We start from the raw sequence: 24847 nt of genomic DNA, 5'->3' as shown, positions 1-24847 counted from the left end.
AAGTCCTGTTGGTCCGGGACAGCTGCTGTTCTGGTACAAGGACGTGACATGTAATAAAAGTCTGTTTTGCAGAAGTAAATTTTCCTTTCAGGTGCGCTTTGGTGTTAGTTAGGGATCTACTAAAGTTAATCCTCAAATGCTAGAGATCAGGGTAAGCATCTACAAAAAAAATACCCTTTATTTTGAGCACAGTGATACTGAAGTACATCCACAGAGGTGAGTTATCAGCTAATGCTTTTGCCCTCAAAACAGCATTCACCTCGCTTTGCCAAGAACAAGCTAAGAGTTCATCTGGTCCAGACAGGGATTAGAGTACAGAGCCGGGAAGCACGAAGGCAGCACTCAGCGAGGTGCAAGTTACAGCTACAAGGTAGAGCGGGCAAACGGGAAGGAGTAGAGAAGTCAGCAGGACGCCGGGGCACCCCGTGCCGCTGTCGAGAAGCACGCTCTGCCCTCGCACCGCCCCTGAGCCTGTCCTAACCAGAGACCTTGTAGGCACAGGGCTGACTCACCGAGGGCAGCAGGCCAGGTACCGGAGCGGCGCTTCAGCTGGCTGCAGTCAGTGGAACAAGCTGCAGGGTATTGTTGGCTTTAGCATTCCTCATTGATCCAGAGCAGAACGAAGTCAGGACTCGTTCAGACACCTTGCCCCTAACTCATTGCAAGCAGCTTTTGCATCATCACCTGCAGGTTTTTTTAAGTTGCAAATCAAGAGATAGAGCTGCCTTAAACTGGCCTGAGCTTTTCCACAGTGTAAGAAAGATGCTCACTGGGACCTTTTCTGCTAGAAAAGCTGTGCATAACCTCTTCTTCAAACACAGTCCCTGACCTGCTTTGGCTGTGTGCACAGCTCCTGGCTGCGGGCACAGCTCAGTGCCTAACTCCACCTATCTGGTAACTTACTCATCCCTTAAATCTAGCGGTCCCTAGCAGTCCTGCATTTTTCCTCCTTCTACCCCAGTCTCAGCATCTTGTCCTGAAGTGTTTCATTAATGGGAGAAGCCTCAGCACATGGGACTCACTGCTCTTTCCACAGCACTCGTGCCACGTCGGACGCAGATGCGCTGCCAGCCACCCACTGCTCCTGGGAGGTCATGCGGGGAGCAGATCTCCAGTTCGCTTTAAAAGGACAAGCCTTCAGAGCGCAAGGAGGCGGGAAGCGTTCCTTTGTGGCCCCTCCAGCCAACACCTAACAAACCGCTGAGTTTTTTGTGGTTTTTTGTTTTTGTTTTTGGGTTTTTTTTTGCATTATCTTTCCAGAAATGCTTAGGCACCCAGGGCAGAAGAGGAGAACAGCTAGAAGTAGGTGTGTCCTAATGTTTAGTCTCGACCGTGTTTTTCAGCAGAATAACCTTCTTCCTGCTGGTACAATATACACCAAAACCAGTGCAAGGTATGGAGAGCATTTTCAGTTCACAGTCCAGCGTCAGCTTGACTAGACATTCACCACCTATGTATAACAGACAAACCAATAAAAGTATCAAATTTAATCAAAGATACCAGCCTGTTCCTTTGGATAGAGCCACACGCTGGGGTACCACTCATTTCACGAAGCCCAAAGAGGCCGTATCTATTCCAACCGCATCTCCTTTAATCCCAGCAGTACAAATCACATTAGCAGCAGTGTTCCGTCTTTTCCAGAGTGCAATTTCGACCCTGAGTTTACAGTAGTAGAAAACTTAAATGGAAGAGTCTAGCAGATTCTTTTGCATATTGGCTGCATTAAACAATTACAATAGAACTATAAAAACCCTAGAAAAAAAAACCATATTCCTTGTTCAAGTTCTGCAGAATAAAGGAGTGAAACAGCCCTCCTGTGCTTTGCATTAGAGGAGCAGAGCAAGCATGGCTAGAAGGAAGCCTCCCCGCCAACCAAGACAGACAAATCTTGGGCCTGGCCCCATCAGATGCTGGAACAAAGCAACAAGGGGAACTGGCAGAGTGAAGCACACTCAGCTGTTGAGAGGCTGGACGCCAGAGCCGGGTATGGACAGATCAAAGCTATGGCCAATGTTTGGGAATCTTCAAGCGGCTCACGCCAGTCTGGACGCTTCTTTACAGATCAGTGCAAAAATGACACCTAAAGCTAAAGGCATTTATCCCCCTTCCCATCCCTCACACAGTGCGTTCGCCTTCCTTTGCAAGGACGTAACTGGCACATCAGTCCCATGATGGTTCAGTGAAACTAGACCCAGAAACATGCTGAGAACAAACCACGAACCTTCAATGGTTTTCCAAACCACGAACCTTCAATGGTTTTCCAAACTGACACCCAATCGAGCTGTCAAGTCACAACCACTTCTGTGAATCCAGCTAACTGCCCAGACACTCCCAGTGCTCCAACTCCAGAACCTTTCTTCGCTGGGGCCTCTGATGGGAGAAGTATTACAAAAGCCATCCAGACCCCGTGCAGTGCCTGGATGGGCGGACTCGGATAAGCACTGAGAGAACCTACATCCATTCTGGGATTACAGATCTGTTCTTAAGATGCTTGCCTAATCAGCAGCTGATCTTGAACAAGGAATACGCAAGGCCACAGGTAGAATAAATCATACACCTTAAAAGTAGTAGTTAGGTCCCAGAGTCCAGTGCAAATATTCTCTAAAGATGCCCAATGGCATCTAGTCCACCCTTGGCATCAGGATCCAACAGAAACTGTGGTGAGGGAGGGACCCAGAAGCTTATTTCCGTGGTGCTTACATGGACATTTGGAAGGTGCACTGACGCGTTTTGTCCAGCAGCCGCTGCTGCAGGCTAGAAGATGAAGCGATCAAAAATACAGAGCAGGCTCGCTGCTGAAATCGGAGAGTCCGCCCTTCTCTGCTGGGGTGAGCTGTGGAGAAAGCAGAGTTGACATGGAGGTGTCATCAAATCCAGAGCAAATGAGTACCCACACCTTTGGACGGTGAAGGCTGCGCTGGCACCTTGCCCAGGGCTAATGAGCACATTTAATTCCCCCCTCCAAACGTGCCCTGGAGTACAAAGTGCGCCAGCTGCCTTAAGTCTCCTTTACGCATACAGGGAGAGGCAGGTCTGCTAGTGGCACTGGGACCTTGTGTGGATCCTTGTGAGCAGTGGCACACCTCCCTGGGCAGCACGCACACACACGGGTGTTCAGTGGAAGGCACATCCCGTCCCATCCGCTGTCCAGACCAACCCGAGCACTGGGATAAGAGCACAGCAGGATAAAGCCAAGACTTGCTTATTTAAAGTCTCACCATGACTTGGTTCCCATGGGAGTCAGCTTCCTTTGGGAGGGGTCCCTCTGCAGCAGGCATCTCCTCATATTTCTGCTCCTGCCACTCGCTGAACTTCACAGAGTGCTTTGGGGTGTAGCTGGATAAATCTGCTGGAAGGACAAAGCTGATGTGAATACTTCTCACTGCCCCAAAAGGAAATGGGATCAGGATCCTGGCAGGGACATCATGGAAGCTGCCCATCTGCAGTTCCCTGGTCTGGTTCAAGCCCTGTCCCCACCGAGCCCCAATTCTGCTGTCAGATGACACCTCCATTAGCATTTCCACCTGTGTGGAGCCCCATGAGGGTCTGCAGGAAACGTGAACAGTGTCAGACACTCCCAATAACCCCACAGCGCCAACACAGTGCCTCACTCACCTGAGTTAGGCGTACTGGGATGCAAAGTGCCATTTGGGCGTGGAATGTAAAAGGTGCCAGACTTGTCCTCCTCTGTTTCAGAAGCATGTCCTTGCTCTTCCTCCTCCTCCTCCTCCTCTTCTGCCAGTGAGCTCTCTGATGGGTACTCAAACATAGTCTGCAAGCTTGTCTCATTGAAAGAGATCTTCATCTAGACAACAGCAAAGGAGAATTATTAGAAAGCAGCACAAGAAACCCATGATCATAATATTTGCTCCAACAAAGACCAGCTCCCACCCCAGGGCTTCATCCTGGTTTAGAGGAGCCATTACATATCCCCCACCTTTCCCCAGGCGCCTTGCCGAATCTTACCGCGCTGGGAGAAACCGCGAAGGCAGATAGCCAAATACACGGGATGGAGTCAGGAGGCTGAGAGGTCGAGAGGACCTCTGGCTTTCTGCCCCAGCACACACTGCGCCACCATCTAACACTGTGATGCCCAGCAGCCAGGAGGAGCTGCTGGCGTGTCCCTCGAGAGGGATCAGTGTTGCCAAGGAGGACAGGAAAGCATCCACACGTTGGAAAGGTGACATCGCTAATGCCTGCCAATGCATTTGTGTACCCATGCTCTCTAGACAGTAGAAACATCCGTGATCGGGACTACATTTTTGGGAGGACATCCCGGCAAAAAGCTATTTAAGCTAGATAAAAACAGGGTTTAATACCAAAAGTGAGAAGATGGAAGCAGCTAAAGGAGAGATGGTAACAGGTGGTGGTGGAGAGGGAAAATACTGGACAAGTGGGAGGTACTTAAAGGTTCTGTTTTGAAACCAGGTTTATTCAGTATTCTCACTAGTGACTTTTGCACATAACTGGGAGACTGAGAACGAAGATGACTCCAACATGGGAGTTCATCGAGGAAAAAACATAATTTTATGGGTTATTCAGAAAACTGGAGAGCAAGAACACTAGAAATGGGACAGTGTTTAAGATCAACCCTTGCTCTAAGAGAAGTTCATCACCTGTGAATAACTGAGCAAGAAAATTTTGGATTGGCTACCGGACTGTAATCATCATTAGGATGCTGCTTAAATAAACCGGGAATAAAGCAGGGCATTTCCCCTGGGAATAGGGACTGCCTGGCTCCGTCCTGCCCGTAACACCCTGCGGGTAGTGGAAGGCAGCAACTGGACTTTCTCTCCTCCAGGCTGAAGAAACCAGCTCCCTCAGCTTCTCCTCGCATGCCATTGCCCCCAGCCCCAGGAGCACTTTGGTAGCCTCCGCTGGACTTGCTCCAGTTTCTGCATCTATCCTGCAGCAGGACACCCAAACCCAGACACGGTAACTCCAGATGTCCTCTTCCACGTTGAGAGGAAAAGCGGAGGGAAGGGGTTGCTCCCCTGCAGCCTTACGTATCCTAATCATTATCTCCCATTCTGCTTAGAGGAGCTGGTTAAAAGTCAACTCAACGGGCGGAGGGGAGATTCAGCCTGTTCACACTAGCAAAAATGAAGGCTGAGAAAAAGCATAAAAGCGCTTTTTAAGTACACCAAGAAAATAAACACCAAGGAGCAGAGCAGAACTGCTGATGCCAGCATACAACAGACAAACAAGGAGGATAAGCTTGCCAGGAAGAAATTTGTGCCAAAAGTAGGAAGTATCTAGCCAACGCGGATCAAGGTTCAGGACCAGCTGCCTAGAAGGGTGTTGTGATCCCTTTACTTCTAACTACATTTACAACTGAGCTAATAGGGTTATGAACAAAATTAAAAGGACGTGGTTGCTTGTGACAGGCGGTAGGAGCAGGATGGTTCAGATCTGATGCTGTGTAATAACTGGCCAGAGGAAAGTGCAGCACATTTGCCCCACGTGCCTTATTTGCAGCTTCCCTCATACACAAAACACACCAGGTTTTCAAGGCAAGACAGCGAGCGTTTCACTGCTGCTCTTCAGAAGAGCAATGAGAGGAGCTTGAATCAAATCCAGGTAACAGAGCGAGGACCTAATGCCTCCTCCGCACTGCGATACGCACGATGGAGCTGCGGGCGACTCTGCCCGAGTCTGGGATTGTAACTCGGACACAGGCTGGCTCCCTTCCCCACACTCCCAGGAGAAGGAAGGATGGAAATAACAGAGAAGACAACCAGCTGCCTTTCCCCATTCCCTGCCCCAGCCCTGGCCAGAGCCGCTCCGACCTTCTCCAGATGACACACAGGGAGGGGAACGATTATATTTCAGAGAAAAGGGGTTGGAATAAAATGACCTTGAAGATCAGAGCATCCCAGTTGCTGTTCCCTGAATTTCTCACCCCTGCTGCTGACCTAGATGCTCCCTGATCCAAGCCAGGCAGCGGAGCGGGCTGCGACTGCTCACAATGTGGCGTCTGTACTGCAGGGACAAGCCACGTTGCCAGGCACGAAGGCCACGAGGGTGGAGGTGCCCAGGGCTCCTGGAAGCTCGGACGCTATCCCAGAACCAGACGCCGCACGCAGGCTGCTTACCAGTGCTGGCAACTGTGCTGAGGGGCACGAAGTACTTGGCTAAACACGGAAAATAAAGGGGACAGGAGAGATGTGCCTTGTTTTTACAATTTAAGCTCGGGAGATGGAACTAAGTTTTCCTGGTTTCCTGCTATCAGGAGGAAATCTCTTAAGAAAAATTACTTTGAGCCCAGTTTGGACCAAAGCTGTGTGTAGCACAAGAAGAGAAAACAGCCTCACCAGGGAGTAAAACCAAAGAGAAAGCAGCAGCAATGACCAGGAGACACCCCCCAAGGCAGTGCCCAGTGCCAACAGCCCAGCCTAAGCCTTGGACCAAAGCAGCTCCCACTTGCCCACAGCCCATTTGACTCGGGCCACGCTCACTGCCCGGTGCTGGGTGTCCTGCAGAACGCTCCGCCACCGGGGTTTCTCAGGTACCTGCTGCAGAGAGGCCGCAACGCCGTAGGAGGCAATCTTGAAGCTATCCAAAAAGAGCAATCATTAACCACGGCGGTGCCAGCCCCACGCACGCAGGGGAAGAGAGCTCATAACAATTTGCTGCTTCAGCAAGACCTCCAGTTGGGCCCGCACAGCCTACGTGAAGGCCGACACCAGGCAGTCCTGCTTGGCATGAGTGCACCCCAGTGGAAGACCCCCCCCCCCAAAAACCAGGCTGGCTTGCTCTGCGGGAGCGTCCCACCCCCCTGCACCCAGTGCACCGCTGCCGAGAAGCAGGAAGAGCCCTGCGGCCGCGCTGCAATAAAGCGCTCGGACGCACCCAGGCAAAGCAAACACCGGAGGAACAACCGGGACTCCAGCAAACAGGCTCTGCATGAGCGGCCGCCTTCCCCGCACCTGCACAGTCCCCCGGGGCGCTCGGTCAACCCTGCCCATGCAGAGCGAGAGCCCCAAAAGCAGCCCCAAAACTCAAAGCGATAAACCTGCCGTGGCATCACCTGGGTTCGAGCTCCCCTCCCCAGGCACGAGGGGCTTTCAGGGGAAGCACAAAGCAGCTCTGCTTGATCCAACTGAAGATGGAGGGCAATTTATTCAGGCAAAACCAGGGGGCACATGGGTCAACACAGCTGCCTTAAGAAACCCTCTGAGCAGCTAATGAGCACAACTGAGCACTGTGCGTACCCAACACAGGCAGATTCGGTCCCAGGAAAGAAAATGGCACAGACAACAGGTTTGCACAGCCAGCAGCCGCTTGCCAGACCACGTAGACTTTTATGGAAACATAAAAGGCGACAGGGGTCATTTTCTTCAGAAGAAAAATGTATCCTAGAAGAGACAAGCCCAGTCGAGCCCAGCCAGAGAACTCTGCTTGTCCTGTCTCAGCAGCGCTTCCCCTGTTTCTGCCTCAACAGCAGCTGCCAGTTGTGGAAAGGAAGAATTTTGCACCTGTGGATGTTTGCAGGGATTTGTCACTATTTCCTCAGCTGAATGCTTCACCCAGAACTGTGTCACAAAACCAGGGTCCATCCCAAACCCTATACATTAATACTATACATTAACACTCTGCCCAGCAATCAGAGCCACACTGAGAAGAATGAGGCAGGCTTTTCAGGGAATATCATGCTGTTCAGCCACCAGATTCTTGTTGCCATAGCAAAAATAATTTATTTTAAAAGGATTTGAACAGCAACGAGTAATAGAGTACCCAGGAAAGAGAAGCCAGGGTAAACATTGCCCAACAAGCGTACATCTGAGTAGTCACACAGGGCTCACTTAGAAAAGAGAAAGCCAACCCTGTTTCGGGGGCGCAGGCTGTCAGGACTCAGTCTGCACCCAGACCGGCAACGAAAGAGCCCCCATGTACAGAGACACATTAGAAATAAAAGTAACCAGTTTACAGAAACCAACCTGCAACGTGGACAATGAAAGTCAACAGACACCTCGCCTCCAAAAGCTGAGGTGGGAAAGTCTGCAAGACTCCACAGTTAATGAAAGCACAAACACCCGCTGGCTTCTCACAGACCAGGGATATCTCCAGGAGTCTCAGGAGCAAATGAAGGGGTTAATCTGCATCCTCAACTCCAGAAGCAATCTCTTCAGTGTGGCTTTTCTCTTCTCCACCCATTACCACATTTGCTTCTTGGCAGATATGGCATAGCCAAAGTGATAATGTAGGGTGTTCTACACCTTTTAAACAGGAACCTCTCTGGCAATCCAAATCCTCACCTTATAATAGTAAGGAAAAAAAAAATGTTCTAGGCATTAAAAGAAAAAAGAGAAATAAATCACCCTTTAACTATATTCCAGCGAGGAGAGTCAGAGTCAGCATATTGATCCCCATCGTAGCAGTTTACAATGGGACTGAAAACAACTGAACCCGTTTCCCTTCCCCACTGAGCGACTGCCAACAGCCGTCTCCCAGACCCGTGGCTCTCGCAAGAGGCTGCAAGGGGCTCCGCTGCCGGCCCCGCTCCGTGCGCGGAGGAGCCAGACGGGATGGCAAGTCATGAAGCACAAGCTGGAGTTTATCCCTACCACTGCTAACACCACACAGCACCTCCAGCACGTCCAAACCCACCGCGCTGCTGCTGCGGACTAGATAAGAGGGCAGTGGCTGCTGCGTGGCGACAAGAGGGACACAGCAATTTATCGGTAACGCGGTTCTGCTGCCCAAGTACTTCGCAAGACCCAAAAGCTGAGTAGCAGCAGGGATCAAGATTTGCTCTCTTCAGGTACTAATTTTCCTCTAATCATCCTCTCTCTCCAAGCAATATAATCCTGAAGTGACAAAGTTAGGGACTGCACTGACTCCCTAGGACATGCATGGGCTGCCAATGGGCTGCTGGGTGTGATTCAAAGCAGCTTTTCACACCTGGTCAATCAAATGCCTCCTGCTTTCCCAGCTACAGCAGCGGGAGGGTTTCGGCTGATACCTTCAGGAAGGCTGGACAACAATTCAGCCTGAATACAAAAGAGCGAGTGATTGATAGCTCTGAGAGAACACGCATGAACAAAATCAGTGTTCTGAAGAACCTTGTGCTTCTGTGCAGTCTTACATTGAGCTCTGCTACATTTGCTGCTGCACCGGCTGTCTAAAGAGTTGGTCAACGGGACAAAAGCTCAAGACACCACACCAGATGCCTGAACACTGCTGCAGCAGACAGCTGGGAGTGCATCAGGAAGCCCGCTGGCATAGAGCATCCCACAGAGGTTTGCAAGAGACAGCCCCCCAGGCTGGGCAGGAAAGCTCCTCAAGCACCAAAACCCTTCGGTAGGTTGGTGGAGGCTCTGCCCAGCGGAGCTCGGGATCCGTGTGAAGAGGAGAGTCTCTTAACACAGAACAACCTCCCAGCTCCACGCTGCCAGGGGGTGAGAAGGAAGGTCCCTGCACAGACAAATAACTGCTTGTGAGACTGGGAACAGAGGGCAGAAGCAGTTATTTTATGGTGGACAAAGATCCCCAAAGGGTTTACGCTGGTCTTTCCATCCGACCCGCGCTGACCAGTCTCCCAGATCCACAGATTGAGTAAAAGGAGGCAGAGGAGCAGTTCATAAACTGCATACCTCTGCAGCAACCTTCATTTTTTTCATTACAACCTGCAGTCAATGATCTCGACAACTCCCATGTGATGCAGTTTTCTCTCTGAAACTTTTAGATAAAGGATTTTTGGGAAAATAAGCCGTTTCATAGGAGTTACCAATGAGCTTATCTACATGCCTGTACTTCTCCCGAAAACATGGTCATGTCTCAGCCCAAACTGTTGAATAACTCCAGGCACAATCTCTATGTGCGGCAGCCTGGAATAGTACCCTGGGGGCTGCAGTAGCATCAGCATATTACCAAGGCATTTGCTATCACTCGGGAGAAGATAAGGAGCTTTTGCACCTCTAAAGCCTTTCCTTGACACAGGAAGAAAGGGTTTTTCCCTGACAGGTACTCCTGGGAATGGAGGGGACTTAAGCCTTGGATCCTATAGCAGATTAACCCTGCACTGCTATGGCTGAGTATGCCCAAAAAACTGCAGATGGCACTTCAGAAATGTACTTTTCTGTCATTCTGTACAAAAAGAAGAGTTTTGGGGCACGGGAGGTGGCTGCTCCACCACAGGCTCACTTGATCATCCTTTTCCAGGAAGAGTTTCCTAAGAATAACACTGAGTTTTGCTCAGCTATTAACTGCGTCACAGAGTTAGTTACTGAATAGAGCTAGCAGCACGGAGGATTTACAGCAGCAGCATGTCAAGGAAGCACTCTGTTGCTGGCAAAGGAGAGGTTGCCTCCAGGATCGCATCCCAGCTCCCAAGCCACAAGGCAAAACAAGAAAGTCTCCATTTACAAGGCAACCCACAAAGCCAGCTCTGTGTAATCAATATGCTGAAGCACATGGTAGATAGGAGCAATGCATGGAGATTCGAAATATTAAACTCCTTGTGCAAGACATGGGGAAGTTTCAAATTCCTGATGAGAAGTGACAGGGCAGGGACAGTCCTGGAGAGCACTGCAGGGCAGGCAGCTTTGTTAACTCTTCCCTGGGCTATGTCGGACAAGAAGAGATCCCAGCGCCCAAACAACCCCAGGGCAGTTGGAGTCCCAGCCTGGCAGGGTACAAAGCCGCTATTCAGCCAAGGATCCCTTCATTCCTTCGCACATCTGCGGACAGAGGAGCCAGAGCCTTCCACAGTTTAACAAGCAATTCAAATATTACTTACTTGGCCCATAAGAATTGGAGAAATCTCCCTACATATATGAAACAAATCTCATCTGAATACACAAAGAGAGCAGGCGTAAACAAGATACAATTAGTGTCAAGGCTCGGTATCTTCATAAACAACGCACAAAACTCCCAAACAGCAGAGGATTCTGCTTTACAGGCAACTCCGAGCTACAATTTGTGGCTACAACAGGGAGATGCCACCCACAAACATTTCCGTGCAAGCGAGACTGACCAGAGCAGCCCAAACAAATGCTTGGGTTTGGCGCAAGTGAACGGTCTCCAGCTGGAATGGCACAGATGGAGCACCATTTCCCGGGAAATATGGGGAGGTTGGGAACAGATTTACTTCCCACCCTGGCAAGGAGCTCATTCTAGACTTCAGGACCAAAAGGCTTCAGTGGCGTGAACAGGATTAGCTGCGTGACAGAGTTCATGTCTCTCTTGCCCTTTTTCTGTACTACTAATATGCAAAAGAGACTTCCCCGAAGAGAAGTGACTAAGCGCAGCAAGTTCACCATGAGGCTTACAGATATGCCCTCAGACCTGCATTTTCACTAGCTGCAAGCTACAATTTCCCTCAGCAAGCAAGCGTTTTGCTCTCATAATGTCTGAGAGATTTCGTTCAGCTTGCCTATAGTCCTCCAAACGCCTTCAAAGCAGCAGCTCCATCCTGCCAAGTTCCCAAGATCATCTGAAGGGCGCTTCTCAGAAAACATCAGCACCAAGTGCCTTCAGTTCAGATTTTCCCAGAATGTTTGTGAAGTTTCTCTGTGTGATACAGACGCTCTGCATGACTCTTCCTACACAAACTGTCCAAACAGCGATAGCGTTACACCTTCGTGGCATCCCCACGTCTCACTGCAGTCGCTAGAAAAAGTCTGGGTTTGTAAATAGATTTTAAATAGCCCAGGTTTCACCCAGGAGAGGAGTGAGCGCAACCCCAGAGGTGAAGGAGATGCTGCTGCAGCAGCTCTTACCGAGATCTCCTTTACTGCCACTGAACCTGGAAACTAAATATTTTAATTTTTCCTACCGTTTCCCACACATAACACAGACAAGCAGGACTTCTGCCCTAGCCAGCCTGAGTGTGTACTTCCTCAGCCCTTCTCAGGAACACCACGACCATGTACTGGAAAAAGCAGAGAGCGGAGGAAAACCCAAGGCAAGCTGAATACTTGAGACGGTGGGAAATTATAAACCATCTCCAATCTGGTCCACAGATTAAGGAAACCGATTAAGACAACGTCAACTGTAATCGGCGTGATCAGAATTCAGAGCGCAAAGCACTCCAAATCTCCTCTCAAGCTCTGGGGCGCGCTGAGCCCTGGGCATGTCCTAACCAGCTTCAAAAGCAGGCTCGTCTCTTATTTGCGTAAGAGTTTCTATTTTAGCTCTTCTGTCCCATTCCCGGTGCTGCTGACAGCGGCAGGCAAGCAGGGGACGGGAGGAGGAGAACCGGGGGGAATGTGGGAGCAGCTCAAACTGTTGCTGTGGCACGAGGCGAAGCATGGGAGCAACGAGGCCACGGAGAATCTCAGTCGCAGAAAATTTCCCACTATGGAAATGAGATAAATATGACTCATCTGCTCTGCCGGGGGTTTAGTACAACAGTATCAGCACTTCCAGGAGCTGGCAGACAACGGGGAAACAAAAAACAACCTACCACCCCACTGACAGCCTCAGGTGCAGCCTGTGAGGTGGCTTAAAAAACTATAACCGCAACAAGATCCCGATTTCTAGAGTCTTCAGCCATCAACATCATAGGCTAAAAATCAGCAGAATTAGAAAAGGGCAGGGAAATTGCACCGTCTGGGTGAAACAGCCTGCTCACATCTGACAGGCAGTGGAAATCACCTCCCAGGGCAGGGACCACGCCTGATCACCCAAGACACCTATTTTCTGAGCGGGACTCATCACTGCTGACCTCATCTAGCAAAAATTCAATACCTCCACATCAGATACATACTACAGCCCCTCCTTAAAGGTGGCAGATGTATTTGCCCCAGCAGAGCACAGCCACGAGACAGAAAATAGAACAGGAACACGCAGCTGTCCCAGAGCTAAATAACACAAATCTTCGCCCTGATGCCTCCGAATCACAGAGACAAGGGAATCTAAGTAATTTTTGCAGAGAGGTTTTTGCTTCTACCACCAGGTTAATTTATTTGTGTTATGGTTAATTTACTTGTGTTATACATTGCAAAAAAAATACTTCAGGCAGTCACCAGTATTTAGATTCTACACTGTTCAGACTTGCTCCAAACAGGTCTGGGCAATAGCTGGAAGTGTTCAACCCTGCCAACATCTCGAGCCTACACCTGGTTCTCACAGGAGACCATCTCCAGCAGAACTGAACAGATGGAAAGCTACAGAGCAAGAAGTTCAGCAGGTTAGACCAACACAACTGCTGCCCAATCCTGCCCATGATGAAAAGCTGAGGGATGTTTAGAATAATTTCTTAACAGACATTTAAGTGGGCATTTGGAAGCCGTATTCAGGCATTATGCAGCTCAAAACGTTAGAAAATGGACCGTGCTAAAGTCCACATAAGCTGGAACTTTTCGAAGCTGAACATCTTTGAAGACAATTTTGCAAAGAAGCAGGCAAGCATTAGACTCCGACTGTTTGGGTCTCAGCAACCTTGTTCTTTGTAAGCCCTGTTCACACGAGGCTGCAGCTCAGCTTCCAGCACTCAGCAAGCTGCCAACTGTGACAAGCAAAAAAATATTAAAACCATCAACAATCTGATGTCTGTTGGCTCTCACGTCCTATTATTTGGGTGGCCTGGCCAGAAGTCACCTGTCCTGCAGGATCCCCAGGAGGTACCAGGGCCTGGAGAGGACAAACATACTGTGACTTGGGATGAACTGCAGGAGAGACAAGACCTAAGGAAGCAAATTCTGTACACACAGGACCTTCAGGGCAGAGTCCAGCCTCCAACAAGATAAGGACATGAAGCCTAAAGACAGACGACTACTTCTCGGGACCCCAGATGACACGGCAGTTTGCAGTCCTTTCCAATCACTCACGTCAACGTGCCAGCCACATGTTTTACAGAAACCTAGATTTCTATCTTGCTGACAACTTTCTTGTACGTTATTCTGGCAGATAACCAAACCAAGACTGATTCTTGTCAGCTCAGCCGAGCTAGATTTTATCCTCTGAAATCCCGAAGATCCACATCCTGCAGCAAAGCCTTCCCTTCCTCCTGGGGCTGCTATCAGGCTGAAGTGTCTTTACTACTTCTGTAATAACAGAGTACGAAGACAAGCACTGATCAGAGGTCACCAACAGCGCTCTGCATCCTCTCCCCGCTCCCTGTTTAGAATAAAGGTCAGTAGGTCTCCTTCCACTCCCGCGCACGTATCCTGTCCTCACCGTCAGAGCCGACGGCTCAGCCAGCCCAGCGCTCCGCTTCAAACCCCGCACGTCCCTTCAAAGCTGCAAACGATCACTTGGTTTTCAAACTGAGGTCACACCCCCACTGCTTTATCTGAACTAACTGTGATACCGCTTGGAGAGGCCTCAAAACAGCCATGGAGTAGATGAACAGTCCTGAAGGGCATCTTAACACCTGTAGGAGGACAAGAGCTCAAACCCCCTGCCCACACGGGCAGCCCAGGCCCCGGGACGAGCACAGCTGGGGCTCTGCCCTCCACCTGCAGATCTTAATAGTGTCCCATCGTACACAACCCCATGTTCACCTTCACAGCCCTGGGTGATCGACAACTGTCGCATTTTTTATTTTTTATTCTGACACAGGAACGGCATTTCTCTCTCTCCCTCATCAGCCCAAGATCCAGCTCCAACCCCAAAACAAATAGCTGCTTCACATATTTGAAGCGTCTGGAAGGAGCAATAAAGCTATTTTTCCTGAAAGGCCTTGAACACCAGCAGCATCCCTCAGGCCACAGCAAAGTCGCAAGTCCTGCAGCCGCTGTCAGCAGCCGCGCAGCCAAGAGCAGGGGCTGGAGCTCACTCTGCGCAGACCAGAGCAGCGCTGGAACCCACTCCCACCCTGTCCCAGCCACCCTCCCACTCCAAAAAGCCATGGAGGACGTGGACCGAGCCAGCTCCATTTTGCTGGCATCTCTACCATGGTCAGGGGACAGAAAAGGAAGGCCCAATTTCCACATTTGAAGAAAAACACATTTTGCATCTCAGAAAAATCAGTCGAGCTGCCACGACCACCTCTCTCCCTCCTGAGAAATCATTAGCCCTGGCCGTAAGCACAGACACGTGCCGATCCGCAGGAACGCGGCATTTCCAGGCTGTGCAGACCTGCTGCTTATCTCACCCAGATTCCTGCTGGGCATCAGCAAGCGGATGAAGTTTTCCAAGTCATCGAAGTTTCACTAAACACCACTTTCTGGAGCCTGCAGTATACTTAAAGACTTTTCAGCAAATCCAAGGCAAGGTTTGGAAAGGAAGCTGCTCAACAGGAGGTGGGCTCCATCACCCCAAAAGACCCGGGTAGCTGCTCACTGAAACCAGCATCAGGTTTGACTTTGATACCCCCAAAAGAGAAAGGGACATTGGTTTTAACAAAAAACTGCAGCTTCCAGCTCACAGGAAATGCCTGCTTCTGTCCAATTCAGGCCAAAATCAAGTTTCTGAAAACCCCAGCATATCTACAAAACAGAACCCTTGTTTTTGGCCAGTTGCCTTGGCGACCCACAGCGATCTCTTGGGAAGAAACCAAGGAATGCGTCCTAATACTAGCTCCTTCCTTTTCAGGCATCAACACTCAGCCTTATTACCCAGAGTAAAAGCCACAAACATCCTCTAGGTTAAGAGCAAACAGAAATCTTTCCATTCGCTACAGCATCAGCTTCTTCTAAACCCTGGCTACAAAGTCAAACTCCATGCTTGCCACCCCAGCAGGAAGGGAACTGAAAGAAAACCTCGTGTTTCTCCCGCTACATCGCCACATTTCATTTTACCCAGAAACTTGTGTCTCTACTGCTTCTCCTTAAGCTGGGTCTTATTTTCCGAAGGGTCCCCATTTGTTTCAGCCTCCTGAGCTCTGCAATGTAACAGGCAGTTCCCCCTTTGCCTTTTAATATCACTCTTCTCAGAAACCAGATCTTTATGCAAGTTCTCACGCAGGATATCCCCCCCGCGTATAATTCTTAGCGAACGCCATTACAGTTGTATATGCATCTTGCAGTGTTTAGCACACTTCACCCTCAGAGTGGAATAGTTAATGCTATTACGCTGATAAGAACACAGGCGGAGAAGCTCCACGACCTGCCCAACGTCACACAAATCCAAGACTGAACAGACAGAACAGTTGTTAACCAAACTTCAAAGAACCATATGATATTCTAGGTTGGGAAAGGCCCTCTGGAGGTCTCTCGCCCAAACTCCCGCTCCAAGCAGGTCTGATCTGATGAGTTGCTCAAAGCTCTCCCCAGGCAAGTTTCAAACAGCTCCAGGGATGGAGATGCCGCTGCTTCTCTGGGGTCCTGTTCCCGTGTTTGACCAACCTTAAACAATTCAGCCACTGCACTAGCCTTGTCCTCGCCTCCCTCCCGCCTTTCTGTACTGTTCAGGACGGCTTCCACTGCACACCATTTAATTGGTTTTGCTTGCTTGAGGCTTTATTCTTCTACCAGCAAGGCTGCTGCCCCAACAGCACCACCCTGCACAGAGGCATCAGCTCCTCCGGCGGCATCAGAAGCCGGACTTATCTAAGAGTGTCTGTCCCACGAGGTTTCTTCTGCATCGTCTGCTCTATAGAGTACCCATAACCGTAACAGATTGTCCTGATATTTTCACCAGTTGTAACACACACCTGAATTGGTGTAAATCCAATGAATACCCCAAACTGAACTGAGCAGAGCCAAGAAAACAGCAATGCAAGCCAGCAGGTATTTAAGCAGTAGAACAATTCCAGCCTGCTCAAGCATTTCCCTGTCAGAGGACAAGTTAAAACTGCAGGAGCACTGAGCAAGAATCAACACTCCTGCTTATTTGCTTATTCTGGATCATATGGCGCTCATGCTCCAGATCTGCTACCCACATTAGTCACAATCAAATTCATACAGACTGCGTGCTCTTATGAAGGAATTTAACAACGTAAACCCACGAGAAACAGCAGTCCCTGCCTCCCTTCTAAATGAGATGCACCCTATTCAAAGGATTTCCTCAAATTAGAATGCTCAGTGCCTCAGGCACCCATGTGGATGCAGTCCAGCAAATATTTAGTCGAATTTAGGTAACGGAATGTCAAAGAACTCTTCCTGCTATGGAAAAACATGTCACATCCCAGACCTAGAAATCAGGATTTGTCACCTCAGTGTGCTGCTTTCAGAGCCGAACAATTCACGCCTACTCCTCCAGCACAGCAAAATAACCCGCTCTTTCAGCATGACTGTGTCTTTATCACATCCAGATGCATTTCACCCAGCCATACAAAGATTAATTTGCAATTTAAGGCTCACAAGGATCTAAGTTAGATCCCAAGCAGTGAGGAAACCTGGCATTCGCTACAAAGACGCTTGCAGCAATCGACATCTCGCGGACCTTCAGAGACATAGCTGCACATCCAGAACGAGCACCAGGTGGTATAATCCCATCAAGGGGAGTTAAGTTGTTGCTGATCTCTCTGCCTAATAGAGACCTAATTCGTGAGCCTCTATCAATAGATCAGTAATGCGGGGAAGATGCCACCGCCGTGCTGCCCACTGTACTGTCACAAGCCGGGCAGCGAGCACGGGGAGCTCAACGTGTCCAACACCCGCCAGACGGAGCGAGCAGAGCCAGAGAGGGGGCAAGGCCACAGCCGCTCAAACCACACAGCTCACCTCGGTTTTCTAAATACCTGAAATATTTTACTTTCCGTTATCATACCTCCAAGAAGCGACTGTGGGAGAGGCCCTGCAGTTATCACAGGTCATATCCCACCCTCATCTACTTGGTGGAACAGCACCCAGTGCCCCCTCCCTGAGGGCAAGCCTCTGGCTCTCAAAAGGACCCGAAAAACATTGCCCGTCTTCCCACCCGCTGCCTCATGGAAAGACAAGGCAAAAGCAGTACCAAGCTACTTCCAGCCTGGCTGTTCAGCGCAGAGGCACCCTGGGCAGTTACCTTCTTGCGGCGGGAGCCCGCCTTGCTCATGCAGGACTTCTCCAGGGACAGGTACCCCCCAATCACTTCGATCTCGTTCACCGTGGGGTAGCGCTTTTTATGGGACATCCCCACTTGGGGCTCATCAGCGTTCTCCACGGCTTTGCCTTTTCCTTTGCTCTCCTCCTCCTCCTCTTCCTCCCGCTGCGGCCTTCCGCTGGCATCAGCGAGAGTCTGCAGCCCCGAGGCGACGGGCTTCCTTTTGGGCACGACAGTGAAGGTGCTGCCTCCCCTCTGGTGGGGGGCAGAGTGCGGTCTGTAGAGGGGCACGGAGGAAAACTCCATCTCCAGGTCAGGGCCAGCTCCTCCAGGCTGATCCGCCAAGCTCCCCGTCCTTGCAGCCGAGCCGGCCCTGGGAGAAATCTCCCCACTGTCTGGCTCCACAATGTCATCGATGTAAGTCACAGGTACCAACGGATCCAGAGGCGCCAGTGGGGAAGCGACAGGCTCTTCCTGCTCCGGGGCGGAAGCCCTCGGGGGCTCCTTCGGTGCCTTCTCCTCCGAAGACTGTGGCAGTGGCCCCGGCCTGGCGGTCTGGGCCGGTGGCAGAGCCGGGCCGCCCTCCCGGCGGGGCACGAAGAGGAAGGAATTGCGTGAATTTAGGCGCAGCTTGGCCAGGGCCTGGGCCTGCAGGTCGTGGGCTGGGATGGCAGCCAAGTCGGGCTTGGGGGCTGGGTGGATTTCGAAGGAGCCCCCAGCCCGGGGGGCAGAGGCGGAGAGCGGCTGGGTGGCACCGGTGGCACTGGGGACCAGACTGGCACTGGGCAGGGGCGACATGGCCGCTTCGGCCTCCTCCGGCTTTGGCCTCCTGGCGTTGGCTCTGGCATGGGAAGCGCCGGCGGATGGCGCGAATGGCACTGGCGGCCCCTTGGGTGGTGCGGGACGGCCGGCGGGGACAGCGCTGGGCTCGGGGACGCGGCTGCCGGGGGGCAGGCCCCGGGGGGTGACGGTGAAGGAGTTGGAGCCGATCTTGTGGAGAAAGCAGTTGGCCTGGGGGGCTGCGGCCTTGGGGGCGGCTGGGACCGCCGGGGGGGCTGCGGCCCGGGGGGAGCCGGGGCTGCGGGCAGGGGGGTGGCAGCCCGGGGGGAGCCGGCACCGGGTGAGGGGCCGCGGGCTGGGGGGGGGCAGCCCGGGGGGGAGCCGGCACCGGGTGAGGGGCGGCCGGCACCGCCTGCGGAGATCCCGGTCCCGCCTTTGGGGCCGAGGCCCGGGGGGAGCCGGGTCCCCGCTGGAGGGGCGCCGGGGCCCGGGGGGAGCCGGGTACCACCTGCGGAGGGGGAGGCCCGGCCCGGGGGGAGCCCGGCACCGCCGGAGGAGCAGCCGGCGCGGCCCGGGGGGAGCCCGGTCCCACCTGCGGAGGAGCAGCCGGCCCGCCCGGCACGGCACCGGGCCCGGGCCCGGGCAGCGCCTCCCCGCCGCGGCGTCGGCGGCCCCGCGGCCGCTGCCCGAACTTCTCCAGGAGGCGGCTGACGGTGCCCGGCTCGGCCGCCTCGGGCGGCTCCGGCGGCTCGGTCGCCTCGTAGATAACGACCTGGTCAGCGCGGATCTCGGCGAGGGCGGCGCCCCGGCGAGCCAGCAGCTCCCGCAGCGGGTCCGGGCGCCGCGGCGGGGAGGAGGCGGCGGCGGGCGGGTCCCGGCGGCGGGCGGGCAGCGCGTCCCCCTCGGCGAAGCAGGCGGCGGCGTCGGGCTGGGACTCGATGATGAGGATGTTGTCGGCGCGGATGGTGCGGATGCCGGGCACGGCGCTGTACAGCTCCAGCAGCTGCTGCAGCGGCCGCGCCGCCCCGGGGTCGTGCCCGGGCAGCCCCTGCCGCAGCCGCCGCCGCTCGCTCTCCAGCCGCATGAAGGGGTTCTCCCGCAGCGGGCCCAGGCTCTCCGCCACCACCAGCCGCTCCCCCGCCGGGGGCTCCGGCTCGCCGCCGGCCGCCCCGGCCAGCTTGGCCCGCTTCCGCTCCAGGATCTCCCGCTTCCAGGCGGGCTGCGCCCGCGGCCCGGCCCCGAGCCCCGGCTCCGCGCTGCTCATGGCGGCGGCACAGGGGTCACTGCGCTGCCCAGCCGCCGCTGCCGCCTGCGCCCGCCGCACCTGAGCAGGCCCCGCCGCCGGCCGCGACACCGCCCCCGGGCCGCCCTCGGCGGGGCGGGGCGGGCGCCATGACAGGGCCGGCGGCCGGGGGCGGCCCCGTCGCTCCCTGAGGCGGCGGCCCGGGCCGTGACGGCGGCTGTGGGGCCGGTGTCAGAGAGATCCGCCCCTGCGGGGCCGTGGCGGGCGCTGCCCGGCGGGGAGAGCCCCTCGGGGGGAGGCGGCTGGGCTCTGGTGCGGGCGGCGTCACCCGCCCGGAGGGGCAGGGAGCGCGGCTGGCCCGGGCCCGGCGCTGGGGACCCGCCGGGGCCCTGCCGCCCGCACACGAGCCCCCAGGCAGTGGGGTGCCGGGCTCGGGGGCTCGGCTGGGGCAGGCCAGGAGCCGCGGTGACCGGCCCTGCCCAAAACACCCAAATCTGCTCTTTTCCCCCTCCCCCCCCATCCATTTCGCCTCCCGGACTGGCCTGTGCGGGGTGACTGATGCCGTTCGGGGTCACCCCACCGTCAGCTTGGCCACAGTCTGAGGAAGAGCGGGGGTCTGGGCATGGCGGGCAAGGAACAGCCACTGGCACCGGAGGAGCGTCTTATCGGGCCCTCAGGGGAGCGTTTTAAGGAGCTCTGGAAGAGACAAGTGGGGTTTCCACAGCACACGGCAGCGGAGTGGGAAAACATTTTTCCCACCGGCTTCGCTGTTGGGTGACGGCTGCTCGTTGGGCACAAAAGCGCGGGGAAAAGTGCCGCCGCAGCGTTACTTCCAGGCAGTGCCTGTTATCAGCCGCCAGCCAGGTTTCTTTGGGAAGTCTGTGCAATCAGGAAACGATCGCCCGACAGCTCAGGACTTTCCACGCCTCCGATAACACCGTGTGCCGAAATCCTCAGCCTGGGAGGCGAGGGGGACATGGCACGCCGTGACGTAAATAACCTTTGGCCAGAACTTGCCGAGGTCCCAGCCTGCCCGGGAGCTGCGGAGCCGCGCCCCAGCGTGCCGGGCTGCCTCAACGTGAGCGACTGCACCCCGCTCCAGCCGGGTTGCTGAAAACGCAGGTGTGTTTACTGGAAGGAGCACCGTATCCTGCTGATAAGGCTCTTACCTTTGCACTGCCGTGCCAGAACAGAGCAATTGCCCCTTCTTCAAACGATACCCGGAAACGATACTACTGAAAGCAGTATTTTGTTGCCACAGCTGCCTGCGTGCTGGGAGCTGTGCGATGCCCAGGTGTGCTGTGTGCCCGGCGGAGCTGCTCTGCTGCGAGCCAGCAAACCAGAGCTGAATGGAAGGAGGCAGCTCTTTTGCAAGTCTGCTTAAATAAGACAAGGGCGGTTTAAGGTTTACACATGACCCTCTGTACTCGGCTGAAGCACTGGTCCACGATGGGCGATCCTGCGTCCTGGCCCTCGCCGGGGCCGCAGTGGGTGCCTGGAGTTGAGGATAAAGACCGGGCAAGCCGGTAGTGACATTTCCCCGCCTCTGGTGACTCATGGCTCAGGCACGTACAGAGCCAACAATGTGCCTTTGTACTGGGAGATCTGAATGGATTTCTCTTTCATGGTCTTGTCTGGTTGGCTTTTGAGCCGGTGTAAAGCCCATAAATCCTAAAATAATGAATCCCACAGTTTATCTGCACCTGGTGCAAAGAAAACGCCTCCCTTTGTGGGGACTGAACCTGACATCTGCTAGTTTTGCTGCATGCCCGCCTGCCCTGATAACAAAAAAAATAAATCCAGCCATTACTCATCTCCTCCCCTGCCAGTCAAGATTTGAGAGCCTTCTAGCGTTTCTGTCAACTGTTTCTTTCCTAGGCTGAGTCAGTGAAACAGCGTTAAGGACTGGACAGTGAAACTCGGCTGGCAAGCGAGCGCTTTGGAGCTAATCCCCGCCGTCGCTGTATTTACCCCCACGGCTAACGCGAGTACTGCCCCAGTGCGGTTACTAAGAGGCTCCTGTGAATCCCGCTCAGCTCTCGTATTGTGGCACGGAAACTAATGCTCGATTACAAAGCCCAGGTGTGACGACGGCAGGGGACAGGACCCAGAGGGTGCGATGGCAGAGTGCCACCGTGTAGCACAGGCATGAGTTCCCGGTGCCTCGGCAGCGTGGCTCAGCGGTAGCGCCAGAGCACGGCTGACGCGGCTGCGGAGCCGGCAATGGGATGCGGCGCGTACGACACGTCAGTGCCAGACGTGGCACACGCCGCGTACAAAGGAGGCAGGGCTGGCAGCGGTAGGATCTGCTGGGACAAGCCCAAGTACAGCCAAGTGACGGGGAACAGGGAAAGAGCAGGGCCCAGCAGGACTCAGAGACACATGAATTCACCTAAACCCCCACGGGACAGCGCAGTTCCTCGCCCTTTTACAGGGCAGAGCGAAACTCCGCCTGCACAGCTCGCGCTCTGGGTTTGTGCCCATCACACCACCACACCCGACAGAGCACGAAGGGAGAGGGAAGAAGGCGACAGGTAAAAATAATCCATTGTAACTGGGCTTCTGCAACAAATTCCACTTTATACCCTGCGACACTGATTTAAAAACAGGACAGTGCCGACACGGGATGGTTCCAGGATAAAGAATAAACACCGCCTTTCTGGCCACCAGGTACTCGGGGCACCAATGACTCTGCGAAGGCCTCAGGGAGAAGAGCGGCCAGGTCTCTGGCCAGGAGCTGTCTGCGCAGGTGGTGGTGAGGGGTTAAAAGTGATTTCTGTCATCTGTCACACTGCTGAGATGGATACTGCACGTCCCACCCCGCTGCGGTGGCACAGGGAGAAAAACTTCTCCAAACAGGGAGGATGCAGAAACGAAGGCCGAGAGATCCCAGCGCTGAAGAAAAATGCCTTAAATGACTGAGTTGTCCGGCCTGTTTTGCTCTGCCTCTGCTCAGAGGGGCTGCACTTACCACATTTAACAGAAGGTGAACATGCAGGTGACTGTCAGCGTTGGAGATAAAGGGGAAAATTGCAGCTGGGAGTTCAAGCCAAACCTGCTCGCTTTGGAAATTAAGTCAAACAGACCCGCGACAAAGAAAGTGGCTTATGGGAATTCGATGCCTTCTGCCCTCCCGGCCACGTGCGTTATGTTGGAGCTGGCCTGTTTTCCCCAGAGGGATTACCAGGCCTTTAGCCTCCCTTGAATCTCTCCAGGGCTCTGTTTCTCAGTTTGTAGGACGGTGCTCAGAGATTGGCCTTCCTCCCAGGAGACGGTGTAATGCTTAATGCTCCGTAAGTTCCTTAGTGATCCAGTCCGTTCTCGCTAAGCTGCAGACAGCGCTGGAACTGCGCATCACCCCAGACTATCCCCGCCACTGGATTTGCCTCTCTCAGCTGGTCCCTTGTTTATAGCATCAGGAGTTTTTACCTTTCTCCCCTTTTAACTGCCCTGTGCCGTGCTGATTCCCAGGGCACGGCCCTCATCCCGGCCTTGCGCACCTATGGAACTCTGCTCTCAAGTTTTCAGCCTTTCCCTGGCTGCTGCCATTCAGAGGTGCCCAGCGCCTGCATCTCCCTCGCCTGCCAGCACAGCAAAGCATCTGCCAAGTGGCTTTTCCTGGGTCTAAAAACTCAGCCAGAGAACAACAACAACAACAAAAAAAAACAAACGAGAGAAAACCTGCTTTCCCAGAAACATCTCTTTTTATTAAATCACGTCTTAAAACCTAGAAACATTCATGTACTTGAAACCTGGTTATCATACACGAAGCAGCAGATAGTCTCAGAGAAACACGTTAACGTAGGCAGCGGAGATGGCAGATGTCTCCTGCATCACGGCCAGGTTCACCCCCCCACCTGGGCAGCAGGCAGCCAGCCCGAAACCGCCTCGAAAACCGGGGAGAGTGCTTTACAGTAACTTTCTTCTGACTTTTCCAAGGAGCCACCCTGCTGGTTCAGGGCCCGCTGAGCCCTCGGGGCTTACAGTCTTTGTTTTCAAAACTCTGTTAACTTTAGGACAGTTTTGGCCCCAAACCAGCACGGCTCAGGTTGAGCTCTCTAACCCAGAGGCTCTCTTGGGGCCAATGTTTCAAGCTCCTTATGCATCTGTTCTGCCTTCAGCTTCCCGCTGAGCTGGGATGAGCGGGAGAGGGATGGCTGCTCGGACGCGCCGCGGGCAGGTACGTGCGGACCCAGCCTCGCCTGAGCAGCGTGGAGCGGCACAGATGGATGCGGCGATGTCACCCTGCCCTTGAGTTTGATTTTGAAAGGAGCAGGGTGCTGCCAGCTCCCTCTGAACTCAGCTGAGAGTAAAGGCAGAGTCAGACCAGACTGTTTTATCTTCACATCGTTTGCCAGATGGCTGATTACTATTCACGCTCGGGTGGTTTGGGGTTTTTCCCCCCGTTATTTTGACAATTCTGCCTATTTCTTTCTTTTTCTCATTTGGATGAAAGGAAGTTGCTCAAATATCTGAGATTTTAGGAGCATTACTGGATAGAACCTATCCTTCACATTACCAGATCCATGTTCAATGCCTGCACCATTCCCTTTTCCACTTGTTACTCACTTATTTGGTTTTCTTTTCAGAAAACCGATGATGCCCCCCTCGCTAGCGGCTCTGCAGCAGCAAAGGGAGGGCTCGCAGCTGAGCGAAGCAGCTGGAAATGAAAACTTGTGCCTGAACTCAGAGGAGAAACAGTAAAGGCCCTAAAAGCGCATTGACTCCCAGCCCCGTGAGACCTTGGTTTTTGCTGCGGCCGTTGCTTGACATCCCAGCTGAAGTCACCCCAGTTCCAGGAAAAGTGTTGTTAAAGAACACCAGGAAACACACAGCAGAAAAACTACAGCCCTTTCTCGCTCCTTCCTGGTTTCCTGGGATGGGGAACACCAAACTCACTCCCTTTCTTCAGTCACCCCTGTCTTAACCCCTAGCAAAATAACGTCTCGTTCAGCGTAGGGGTGTAGC

At 53.4% G+C, this 24847-nt stretch overlaps 1 protein-coding gene across 1 annotated transcript; it reads right to left on the bottom strand.

The window, feature by feature from the left end:
• TPRN (taperin) lies at nucleotides 1–19967 on the bottom strand. Its single transcript, XM_087753246.1, is given in 5 exon segments — nucleotides 1–2833; nucleotides 3219–3349; nucleotides 3616–3805; nucleotides 17839–19022; nucleotides 19024–19967. Coding segments are annotated over 5 exon segments (2445 nt in total). The 5' UTR covers nucleotides 19901–19967; the 3' UTR covers nucleotides 1–2770.
• Nucleotides 19968–24847: the final 4880 nt, after the last annotated feature.

The sequence above is a fragment of the Nipponia nippon genome, unplaced genomic scaffold (assembly GCF_047370975.1).
Source record: "Nipponia nippon isolate SJK-2023a ecotype South Korea unplaced genomic scaffold, ASM4737097v1 scaffold_16, whole genome shotgun sequence".
NCBI lineage: Eukaryota > Metazoa > Chordata > Aves > Pelecaniformes > Threskiornithidae > Nipponia > Nipponia nippon.
This window is presented reverse-complemented; position numbering and strand designations above follow the sequence as displayed.